Here is a 12111-nt window from a genome sequence, read left to right on the forward strand (position 1 = left end):
GAGGAAACTCTCCTGCCATGTGCATGGAGAGCTGCTGTACTAGTTGTGCTGGGTGTCATTTCTTGCTCTTTCCTCAGCTCCATACCTCTAGCCAGCAGAGATATCAAACATCCAGGAAGCCTGCCAGTCCCTCAGGCCACCACCAGAAATGATCCCAACCCTGCTGTGGGTCAGCTCTCCGGTTTCCAGAGAGAAAGAGGACACGATGGATGACAGGACTGCCTCTGAACAGGACGGAGTCCCCGCCACATCAGGGCATGGCCAGGGGCTGAAAAAGGAGCCCTGTTTCCAAAGAGACTCTTCGTTGCCTTCTCCCAGCGTGTCCCTGATATCACAGCTCCTCGGCCACACGATGGTTAGCAGGGGCCTGGATCCTCACGTCCTTTCGCCTTCCTGCCTGGTGGCAGACCTGCTTGAGGACTATAGGGCTGGTGCCTCTCCTGGGGAAGGAGAGCAAGCCCTGGCTCTGCCCCGGCCCTGTGCCCCCGCTCCCCTGCCTTGGGCCGGCCACGGAGAGCACCTGTGGGCCAAGCGGGCCAGGGTGGAGAGCATCATCCAAGGCATGACCCTCCCGACATGGGACACTGGTGAAGAGAGAGGTGGCGGGCACGACATGGACGGGGGCCGCGAGACACCGCGGGAGAGCAAGAGGAAGCCGAGGGTGCCCCAGCAGCAGCGGGGCGACGGGGTGGTCCGGCGGGCGGCCCCCGGCGGCGGCAGCTCCCCGGCGCGGGGCTGCCAGCAGCTGAAGGAGCAGCTCCGCTTCCTGGAGCAGCAGCTGGGGCAGCTCCAGGAGAAGCTCTTCCAGCTCTGCGACCCGGGAGGTGCTGCTCACAGCCAGGACGGCTCCGAGGAAGCACATCCTCCGCACGGAGAGTCCAGAGGCAGAGCCGGCCGGGCCAGGGCCGCCGCGGCCAGGGGAGCGCGCTGCTGGGGGGGCGTCCCGGAGGCGGCGGGGCGCGAAGGGCCGGAGCAGCAGCAGCAGCAGGAGGAGGAGGAGGAGGAGGAGGAGGAGGAGGAGGGCGGCCTGCCCGCCGGCGCCAGGGCGCTCTCGGAGGCGCTGAAGCGCGAGCTGGCCGGGGCGACGTCTCGGGCGGTGGACGCCGTCGTGCGGAGCGCGTGGGCCCCGGCGGCCGGCCGGCGGCGCCGCGGCCTCCCCGCGCCCGCGGGAGGAGCCGGGAAAGGCGGAAAACCGCTCCGCCGGCCTCCCGCCCGCGACGGGCTGAACTCGCCGGGGGGAGCCCGGGCCGAGGCTCCGCCGGGGGCCTCGGAGGACGCTCTCGCCTGGCCCGGCGGTTCAAGAGCGGCGAGCAGAGCCTGCCACGTCCCCAGCACCGGTCACGCGCCGGGCGCGCTGCAGGACTGCCGGCTCCTCAGCCGGCTCCCGGGCTGCGGCCAGCACGGGCCGGGGGGCGGCAGCGCGGCGGGGAGCCCTCCTGCCGCGCGGCCGGCCCCCCCGGCGCCCCTCGGCCCGCCCTGGGGGCCCGCCAGGCTCAGCCCCCCGGCCGCGGACGGGGCGCCCCGGGGCCCCCCCCGAGTATCCTTTGGGGGCTGGGGGTGCGGGCAGCCGTGGGGAGAGGACCGCGACCCTCTTTGGCGCGGGGCCAGGCAGCACGGCGGCGGCGGCGGCCGGGCGCTTCGGGCCCCCCTGAAGGGCTGCGGGGCCGCGGAGGGGCCCTGACGCGCTCGCCGGAGGCTGGATGCTCCGACGGGGCAGCCGGGAGCCCCCGGGCCTTTTTCCGGGCCGTCGTGGCGGCCCCGGGAGCTGAGGCCTCAGGCATCCCCGTTCCCACGAGCCCGGGAAGCGCGGCGGCCGCTCCGGGGTGCCTGGCGGCTCCCGGCCGGGCCCGCGCGGACGCCGCTCCGCCACGCGCCGCCGCAGCGCCCTCATCGCGGGTCCGGCCGGCGGCTCGGGGCCGTGCGGCCTTCTGCCGGCGTCCAGGCTGCGCGGAGACGGTCCTTGACTCCGAGCCGCATCCAGGAGGTGCTGACCCCCGGCCACCTGAAGAAGGCCAAGCTGATGTTCTTCTTCACCCGCTACCCCAGCTCCGCCCTGCTGAAATCCTACTTCCCCGACGTGCAGGTGAAGCTGCTGAGCCGGGGCGGCTGCTGAGCCGGGCTCCGGAGCGGGAGCTGCCGGCGCCGGGCAGCCCGGCCGCGCTCGGGCCCGGGAGCCCCGCGGGCCTGCAGCGACGCCGCGCTGCCGGCTCGTCGCGGCGTTGGGTCAGGGCCGGCTGCGGCCGCGCCTCCCCGCTGCAGGGACGCGCATCGTTTTCTTTGCAAAGGGTTTTTTTTTTTGGGGGGGGGGAGGAGGGTGGTTCTCGTCCTGGGGCAGCGGGAACAGGGCTCGCGTAACGCGTCCCCTCCACCCGGCCGCAGTTCAGCCGCTGCATCACGTCCCAGCTCATCAAGTGGTTCAGCAACTTCCGCGAGTTCTTCTACATCCAGGTGGAGAAGTTTGCCCGGCAAGCCCTGCTGGAGGGCGTCGCGGACGCCGAGGCGCTGAGGGTCTCGCGGGGCTCGGAGCTCTTCCGCGCGCTCAACGCGCACTATAACAAGGGCAACGACTTCGAGGTGAGCCGGGCCGGGCGCCCTTGTCTGGGGAAGAGCGGCCGAGGTGAGCCGCGGAGGGCCGAGGGAAGGGGGCTGCCCGGAGCGGGGCTCCAGCGAGCCCCCGCGGGGCCGGGGCCGGGGCCGGGGCCGGGCGGGCGAGGAGGAGCCCGGGGCGGCCCCCGCGGCTGCCCGCCCGCCGTCTCCCGCAGGTGCCCGCGCGCTTCCTGGACGTGGCCAGCCTGGCGCTGCAGGAGTTCTTCCGCGCCGTCAGGGCGGGCAAGGACGCCGACCCCTCCTGGAAGAAGCCCATTTACAAGATCATTTCGAAGCTGGACGGCGAGATCCCGGCGGCGTTTAGATCATCCGGCTGCTCCCGGGAACTGCTCAGGAGCTGAATCCCCCCCCCGCGGAGGCGGCCCGCGGCCGCGGGACGGGGAGCGGCTCGGCGCGCACCCCCCCGCGGTCCGGCGACGGCTGGGCAGAGCGCCGGGGCGCCCGGCTCGCCGGCGGCGCGCGACGGTGGCGTGCCCGTTTAGAAATAAATGCACAGTTTAAACGAGCACTTTACAGCCCCAGAGACCTAGTTGGTAACTTCTGCTCTGAAGCTTTGGCCCGGGAACTCGCTCATCTAACCCTGCCGCGTCCCGAAGGCTACGACAAGCCGGGCAGGCGCTCACAGCGAGCCGGGTTTCGCCGGCTGTGCTGGTCAGGGTACGGCACGTGCTCCGGCAGCGCCCGAAGCACAGCCGACCGCTCCAGCACGGGCGCAGGCGGCTTTCCTCTGCCAGCGCGGGTAGGGTTGGCGGGCCGGGGCAGGAGCGGGAGACGCCACCCAGCACACAGCAGCTACGGAGGCGATCCTCGAGCTTGGGCGGCTCACCCAGCGTTTCCCAGTAATTACCCTAGGAATTTATGGAGATAGCCCAGGGCAGCTGCGTTCATCTGTTCCTTTCCGCTGCCCGAAATCTGTGGCACACACGAGCCACCATCGTCTCCTCTGGGAAGGCTTCTGCAGGTTCTCCATCCACAGCAACACAACAGACCCCAAACAGACGGCCAAACAGCAGCAATGACCACGGACACCAAGCACAACCTCCCCGGTTTCCTGGCTCCTGGCTGTTCATGTCCTGCAGCAGCCAAAAGAGGGAGATGTGACCACGTGCGCTAAGGTGGCCCCTCTATGGGAGCTGGGGAAAGGTCCCACCGAACGGCCATCCAGGTGCTGTGCGCAGCGGCCGGGGGGACGCTGACAACCAGCGACCCAGCTCTGCTTTTCCTTTACTCCTGCCAAGGGCACAGACGCGCCTGCGGTGCCCGGCAGCCCTCGGGGTCCCCGGCTCCATCGGAGGGTCTCCAAAGGGGCCACCTCCGAACACGGCTCTCAGGCAGGGCAGCCCCCGGCCCTCGCACGCTCAGCCGCACTGGCCGCCCCACGCGTGCTCTGGCCGCCCCACGCGTGCTCTGGCTGCCAGGTTCCAAAATTCCCACCCGAGAGCCCCGAGGTCGCTCCTCAGCTGGAGCGGAGCGGCCCCGGCCGTGCTCCTCTCCGGGGGGATGCCGCCGGCTCCGGAGCGCAGTCCCGAGGACGCAGCACCGCGGGGAGCCCCGCGGCCCGGCCCCATCCGCTCCTCCCGCCCCGCGCGGCCTCGGGGCCCCGCTGCCGCCTTGCCCCGCGCCGGGGCCGAGCCGGCCCGGAAAGGCAGCTGCTCCCAGGGCACAGGGGCTGGGGGAGCGCCACGGCGAGGAAAAGGAAAACTCTGCGGTTTCAGTATTTTTAACCTTTTTTTTTGTAATGTACAACTGTTACAAAAATGCAAAAATTGGGAAGTCTCCCATTTTCTCCTTTTGAGACAATTTTCAACGCAGTCACAGTAAGCAACGGTGCTCATCGCCCTCCGCACTGCTTCTGCGCGTCTCCTAAATTCAGTGCTTTGCTTTTTGCCAGCAGATTTTGATTACGAGCTGACGGGCTAATTTTTGTTTCGTGTATCAGTGTCACACGTTCCTCCCGGTTCCGCTACCCCAGCAAGCGGGCGCCACCAGCCGCCCTGCGGCTCCTCCCCGTCCCAGCGGCTCCGCGACAAGTCCGATTCGCCCGAGTCAAACCGGGCAGCTTCCCCGGCGCTGCCTATCGCTCCGGCGCCCACAGTCTTGTTAGCAGCTGCTGCACAGGATTAGCAGGGGTGTTGTCAAACGTGCCAGCTTGCCACCGACAGGGTCAACCTTTGCCAGCAATCAGGTAGAAAAATTGAGAAACTACAGGCAAGAGGTGAAGTGAAAAGCTGGGGGTGTGGAAAATAGTGGAGAGCAAAACTTTTTCTTAAAGAAAAAAGAAGAAAAGGAAAGTTTTACTGGATTTCTCAAGGTGCATACGTCACCGATCTACAACTTCACAAAAAGTACAGAAATTATAAAAACGTGTTTCGTACTACTTTCCAAGCTATCTTGGGTGCAGCACCCGAGATCGTTCACGCGCGCACGCAGACGCACAAGGGCGCGCGCGCGCCCCGTCCGCGGACACCCGCAGCCCCGGTGCGTCCCCGGGCGCCCGAGGCGCGCGGGCCCTGCCGCGGGGCGCTGCGAGCGGGGCACGGAGCCGCCGGCGCGGCCCCGCGCGGGGCACGGCCGCCCCGGGACCCCGCGCGGAGAACCCTCGGGGCGGCGATCGGGGGCGCGAGCCCTCGGGCGGGCGGCGTCGGGAGGCCGAACAGCCTCCCCCAAAGCCAGCCCGCCCCCCGGGCGCCCGAGGGGGTCCTCCTCCCGCCCCCGCGCCCTTCGCCGCTGGCCTCCAGCCCGTCCCGTCTCACGAGGTCCGCCTGCCCTTCCGTCGCCCCGAGAGCCGCCGGGACGCGCTCCCACCTCAACCGTTAACTCAGGTAATCTCCGCAAGCAGAACGGGCGCCAGGTGCTAATTTGCAAAATACTTTAATAACCTTAAGTTCAGCGCGGTTTCAGCACGTCGTCGTTTCCAGAAGCCTTTCTTCTCCGCAGCTGCTGTATCGAAGGCAGGAACAAAGAAACCAGTAATAACAATAACAATAAAAAATGCCCAACTATATATTGCAGAAAGTTAATGCGTGGACTCTGCCTGTACGCTCGGCTCTACTGAGGCCCATCCTCTCCAGGTCTATACGACTTAACACTGAAATGCAGAGGAAAAAAATCAAAGCCTGGACTGAGATTTGAAAAATAACAGTGTAGAAGGTTCTGAAAGCCACAAACAGATCTGAACCCCTGTTGGACGGGACTAATCCAGCTGGAGAACTGAACATAAAGACACCTGACTGCAGCACACACATTTACTTCAGTTGTATATAACACACGTAAGAGGTGCAGCACGCACTTGTTGATCAGCTGGGCTATAAAATGAAGGAAAAAAGAGGAGTTCCATCAGGTCAGTCCTCCTAACGAGAGAAGGGTTCGATGCGTCTCCCCCGCACATCTAAGATAACAGGTAGCCTCCACTGTTGTAAAGTGATTTCCTTGATCTTGATGCACGTACACAAGGACAAATTAAGACAAAGGAAGCGTCAAAATAGACCGGAGAAGGAGAATTAATAAGTACTACAAGAGAGAACCTACTACGCAACTTTCTCTTAGAAAAAATAAATCTCCTAATATCAAGGAGCCAGTATACCCAAAGTCTCAACCTATAGGACTCAACACCATCAAAATAAGAGACCGATCTCAAAATGTTGTAAAAACAATGTTTCCAAGGGAGTAAGGCTCAGAATCAAATCCTCTGTAAATAAAATACCCAGGTGAAGCACATACTTAAATTACAGTCTTACTGCGCGAGTGTAGCTGCCTCATCACCAAACCTGGACGACATGTCAACTGTGCGGATTTATAAATAATGTTTATAAATAATATTTCTGAAGTTCTGTTTCACTAGGAATGATAAATATTTTTAAATGTCCATACCAGCAACAACACAGCTTACATATTCTCTGCTTACAGAATTTGTCACCAAAGAGGTCAGACACTGAGGGGAAATGTCTGGACAAAGCAAGAAATTTCACAATGTTCCTTGAGAAAGGCAAACCGCTCGGAGACTGTTGAGCGAGCCCTCTCCAAAGCTCTCTAATTGCACCTGGATGCTAACAACGGAGGAACCGCAACCGAGCACACAGTGGAGGAGAGCCCTTGAGAGATGAATTCCCAGGACAACTGTGGCTTTCAAAATGAAAGTCAAGACTGATTTAGATTCGGATTCCAACAAACTATCAGAGTGCAAAATGGCAATGTAATACAGTCAGCACTTTCTGATTTAGCAGAACACAAATTGCACCAGTCTGAACTTCTAGGTACTCATTTCCTTCCACACAGCGCACCGTAATTCCAGTTAGAAACCAGAGAAGCACGGGCCCCACTGGGAGGCTTTCATCCGACGGGAAGGAGCAACGTTGTCTCTCGCAGCTAGCAGTAAATGCCACTGGCCCCTGGGACTCCAAGAGCAGAAGTGGATCTTGTACAGCCCAACACGAACACAACTGACAAGCCAGTCGGGATGGAGAAGTATTTATCGTTGAAGGTCACAGGTTTCATCAATTCACCGAACTCGCTCAGAGCCAAACAGTCACTTTCTTTTACCCAGCTGGATCTAGCTTTTCAGTGACATTTTTGTTCTGCTCCACGTGTATCTTCAAGCAGGAGATGCAGAGGTGAACCGTCAGCATGCTTCCAGCAAAGCAGCCTACTCACCACGTTAGCGTCTCTCCCCAGCAGACTTGCGGCTAAACTGGTTAAAGGGAACCTGAACGCTCCCCTCAAGCTGCACCTGAAACGCAGTACTGCAATGGGACGAAAGCAGGCAGACTTACAAGCAACAGTGAGAAAGGTCACACCCAAATTTCCTTCTGGACCGTCCCTTCAGCCACAGAGCAGATTCCCACCGCCTGCTGCGAGAAGGAAGGGAGATGCCAAACTCTATATTCCTACCAAAGGAATACGTAAACACTTTGGCAAAGGGTATTCGTGTCCCCCCTTAACTAGGAAGTGCCTACAGTAAATCTGCACTGATCATATCACAAATTTTGCATTTCAATCAAAATTGTTCTAACAGTTCACGCTAGTCCTTCAAACTTAATTCTTTGTGAGAGATCTTGGCAGTGTCTCTGACCAACCTCAGGTCCTGAGGTTCCTTAGCTGGAATGAAGCTTTTCTTCTCTGTAAGCCCCAGACAAATAGCTCATTCCTGTCCATGGCTGAGATTCCGACGACGAAGATTTAAAAAGCACCTATGACTGCTGGAGGCGACAGAGTCCTTCCAGCCTCCACTGCAGTTGCAGTTGCTAATTCACGTGCCGCTTCTGTCCGGTGTCATCTCAGGTGAGATCTGATCTTCCAGCTCTTATAAACAAAGCAAAGTGCTGTCTCTTCAAATATAAAATAATAAAAATCCTTTCACTGTAGTTAATTAATATGATTTACCTTCAAATTAGATCAGAAGTATCTTTATTGTTGTGATTTGAGTATTTATTCACGTTTTTCTTCATTCAAAGGAGAAAAAAGGCAGAAGATTCAATAAAAAACCCCGGGAGAAGGTTTTAAAGGAAATAGTTTCTTGCCAGAATTCATTTAAAGACTTTACAATCCAAAAGCAGTGACTAGTGTGTTAAATTCTATTTTCCATTAGATGTCAGTAGTTGTCAAGTTTTTTATTAGCAAGATTTTTTTTTTAAGTATTTAATTTTGATGTCTCTCCTTAAGGTAGATTTAAGATCTTTCTATTTATGCAGCATGTAGGCTCGGCGGAGTGCATATCTTGACTGTGGACTGCAAGCGGTATCCTAAAGAACAGTGCAATGTTAATCCACTGAATGTTTTTCCATGGCAAAGTGGTGACTTTTCCTTTCACGAAGTAAAAGTTAATGGTTTAAAACTGCATTAGGCAACATGAAACCACAAGAATTTAATTATAGTGGAAACGATTTCAAACTTTTCCCCCCCAGTTTAATCTCAATGTGAAATCCAAGCTTTACTGCCATCTGGTTGTCATTATCTAAAAACCTTCATTTCTATGTGATTCTAATTAAAGGCGACAACAAGACCTGCTACTAGACGAGTTGATCTGTCCACGTCTTCTACAAAGAAAAGGATGTGGCGACCTCAGTTCAAAGGGAATGGAAAGACAAGCAACTAGGGGAGCAGCGCTAAAGCGGGATCGCTCGCGGAGCGGCGCCGAGCACCGCGGCGCGGGGCGGCCGGCGCGGACGTGCCTCCTCCAGCGGCCGCGCGCGAGGGCTGGCGCCTGGCTCAGCGCCCGCGGCCGGGCAAGCTCCGTCTTTACTGCCCGCGTCAGATTTGGCAAAACGGAGTAAAAGGATAACAACTGAACGCTTCCTAGGACGCCGGAGCATCACCGCGCTGCGCGCGACCGAGGTCGCCGCCTGCGTTACCTACCTGCCCGAAGGCGTTTGGTACTCCCCCGTCGGGTGAGGTCACTTAGCTCCTGCGCCAGGGAGGACGCACAGCTCTGCTCCAGCTCCGCGTTAACCCTCCGAAACGGAACAGCCTACGACATTTCGGCAGAGGAAACCGTCGCTTTCGAGAGCTCCTTCCGTTGCTTTGGCATGTTTCAGTTAACGCACGATCCGCTTGTCACTTTGAAGTGTTAAAAAGGACTTTCAAATCACGCAGGATTTTCTGATTCGAAGATCGGTTTGCTCAGGCAGCGAGGCGGCGGGGATCATTTCGGTTCTCCCGCAGAGACGCGCGCAGGCGCCGGCTGAGGCGGACGCCTCCCGCAAGGAAGCTGCTGGCAAGCTCTGGCCGCACCAGACAAACTCCAGCTCGGACAACAGGTAAAGCTAACGAATTCCCGTTCTTTTTCCTTGAGACAGACAACGTTTTTGCAGGACGTACGCAATTACAGTTACACTACAAGAGAGGGCCAGCCCAGGCGTCGGAGCAGGGCGAGCAGCCCGCGGCGCTCGCTGTTCCAGCACGGACGCGCCGGCTAACGCAGACGGCGCCGGACGCTATGGGCTATTTCAGACACTTCTGGTTGTCTTCCCATTTCTGGGACCTCGCTGCATTTTTTTGGTTTGGCACCAGTACTTGCGCTTACCTCGTTTAACAGAGCCATGACCTGAAGGGCACATTCTGCTTCCAAGCAGCATAAATCAGCCAGAAAGCGACAACCCACCTGCAGGACATATTACGTCGTTACTGGCTGCCCACCCTACGCACACTGGGAAGGGAAGATCTAGAGCTTCTGGTTGAGGATCCTGGACTATGCGAATTCGGAGGTGGTAGAGAAAGAGACACTGCAGTTACTGGAACATCCCACTGACATGAATGAAACAAAGTGGTTTCACCATGAAAAGAAAGTGATTAATCTTGAACAGAAATCAGAAAAAATATTCACTGCTCCATTACGAGGCTGAAAGATTCTGACGCTCATCTGTAAGAACGGGTGAACAGAAGAGAAAACTCAGTTTTCATCAGAGAATAATGACGACTGCCCTAGTGACTCAAAATAGAGTATAGAGAGAACTGTGAAAAAACTAAGTATCATCTGGATCGCACCATGTTATAAAAACTTGAATTATGTTTTATCCACTTACAGTTCACACTGCAGATGAGTGATCTCAACTGAGGGCCATCTCTGCTCCTCAAGTACCTCATCTCACAGAACGCATGCTGTCTTGGGAGCAGTTTGAGCCCGAATCATCTGTGGATCTCAAGTTCAGTATCGAGGCCTTGTTTCCCAGAAATAATCTGGGAAACAATAAATTATGAAGAGAAGCATAACAAAAAAAAGAACAAGCTACTCATTCGTGCTTGGCCTCCTGGGGATGCAGACCGAGAGGGGGTTCCACGCACAGTGAAAACCTCCAGGGCTGCTTCCGCCTTCCAGCTCAGGTACACCGAGTTACAATAATCCAAAACAGAGTTCCTGGGCTTCCGCCCAGTTCATCCACTGTTAGCTAGATGCATGCTGCCAAATACATTAGGAACTTCACAGCAAAAAGTGTACCGTTTGCCCCCATCGGAGATCAGCGATGTTTTCTTCAGGCTCTGAGTTCTGTCCAGCCTTGCGCAGGTTTTCATAGTATCACGGACAGTAATGTTGCTAATAAAATTGTACAAGATGCTATGGAAAATTGTGTCTAAAGCACGAGATTATCCACCATGAGTTGCATTAAATAAGCAGAGCAGTGTTTACAAAGAGTATTTTTCCTCTGGTAACAACAAAATCCATTATGGTAGCAAAAAGTTGTTCCACAAGCGAAAATATTTCATTCCTTTCTAAAGGAATCTCAGAGTGTTCGCACAATACTGAAGCTCCAAATCAGGAAAAATAGATTTTGGCTCAAAAGGTCACTCTTAAAGGCACACTCATGCCAGAGACTCTTCTTCTGCAGGAAGCATACTTTTAAATATAACTTAAAATACTCAATTCTTCATAATTTTTAATCCATTCAAAACAACCAGATTAGATGTGGACTTTTGGGGGTAGTTTAAAAAATTTGTTTCACTGTAACATTAAAACTCAATTTTTCAATTCAACCCTTTCATAAAAATAACTATTGAAATCATACTCAAATGTATCTGAATGATTTTTCAGAGCTCAAAAGGCTTCAGGAAATAGTTACAGCGGTGCTTTACACATTTGCAGTTACAGCAATGTATTGTTCACCAACAGACAGGCGAGGAACAAAGTTAGCTAATGAACAGGGCTCAAAGAGATGGCTGAAGCAAATCCAAAAGCTACCAAGTCCTACCTGATGGGTGAAAACTGAGTCTCTAACGTGCACCAGTACCAGTTCTTCCCCTGAAAAGCTAATAATGCAAGATAAGTTGTTTATCCATGTTGATATAAATATTTTAAGCTAAAGAAAATTACGGAATTTCCAAATCTGATATAATGTTTTATGCTATAATTTTACTCGTTACACCACAGTCAGATCACTGTGCTGAATGAGCAATCCTACAGTAAAACATACAAGATGACTGAAGATGACACCTAAGCTCTATTCACAAATTGGCAGCACGTCTTTGCTTTTTGTAAATACTGGTGGGTTGCACGTTCCCTTGCAAAAAGCACACAAACTTCTTCCTCTACGTAGACAGGGTCAATATTCTTACAAGGCAGAGGGTCTTGAGAAAAATGCAAGTGCTATAAGAAATGGTAATTCATACAAAATACTCTTCTATTGGTCAATTTTGCTCAAGAGGAAGCAGCTATATTATGCAGCAGCTGATTATTCTTTTTAGGTTGCCTTTTTAGTTGTGATGTACTGCACATAAACAGTGCAATCCGAAGTCAAAAAAAGGCACACATGGTCAAAGTTGCATCATCACCTGAGAGAGCGAGATGCTTATTTTCCTGTTCAGCTATCAATGAAAGTGGATATTTTTTTATGTCCAGTGCTGTGTGAGACTCTAGCCCGAACAGCTGCAAGCAGATGATGATTAAGATCTAAATCAGGATCAAACCTTATTAGATGTTACAGTGAGAGATTTTTCCAGACAAAAGAGCGATCATCGATCCCTAATCTCTGCCTATGGGCCAACCATGACACTATCAGATGCTCTCAGATCTCCAGA

At 55.6% G+C, this 12111-nt stretch overlaps 1 protein-coding gene across 1 annotated transcript; it reads left to right on the plus strand.

The window, feature by feature from the left end:
• Nucleotides 1-80: 80 nt before the first annotated feature.
• On the plus strand, nucleotides 81-2963 carry PROX2 (prospero homeobox 2). Its single transcript, XM_062576169.1, has 4 exons — nucleotides 81-991; nucleotides 1883-2083; nucleotides 2380-2574; nucleotides 2763-2963. Exons 1-4 carry the CDS (start codon nucleotides 149-151, stop codon nucleotides 2946-2948), a joined length of 1425 nt encoding a protein of 474 aa, XP_062432153.1. The 5' UTR covers nucleotides 81-148; the 3' UTR covers nucleotides 2949-2963.
• The last annotated feature ends 9148 nt before the right edge of the window (nucleotides 2964-12111 follow it).

This window comes from Rhea pennata, chromosome 5 (assembly GCF_028389875.1).
Source record: "Rhea pennata isolate bPtePen1 chromosome 5, bPtePen1.pri, whole genome shotgun sequence".
In the NCBI taxonomy this organism is placed as follows: Eukaryota; Metazoa; Chordata; class Aves; order Rheiformes; family Rheidae; genus Rhea; species Rhea pennata.

Excerpts from the sequence above, each read along its gene's own strand:
- PROX2 (XM_062576169.1), top strand. The coding sequence starts at position 149 with ATGATCCCAACCCTGCTGTGGGTCAGCTCTCCGGTTTCCAGAGAGAAA. Across the intron at positions 2,084-2,379 it reads CCTACTTCCCCGACGTGCAG|TTCAGCCGCTGCATCACGTC; the intron begins GTGAAGCTGCTG and ends ACCCGGCCGCAG. Across the intron at positions 2,575-2,762 it reads ACAAGGGCAACGACTTCGAG|GTGCCCGCGCGCTTCCTGGA; the intron begins GTGAGCCGGGCC and ends CGTCTCCCGCAG.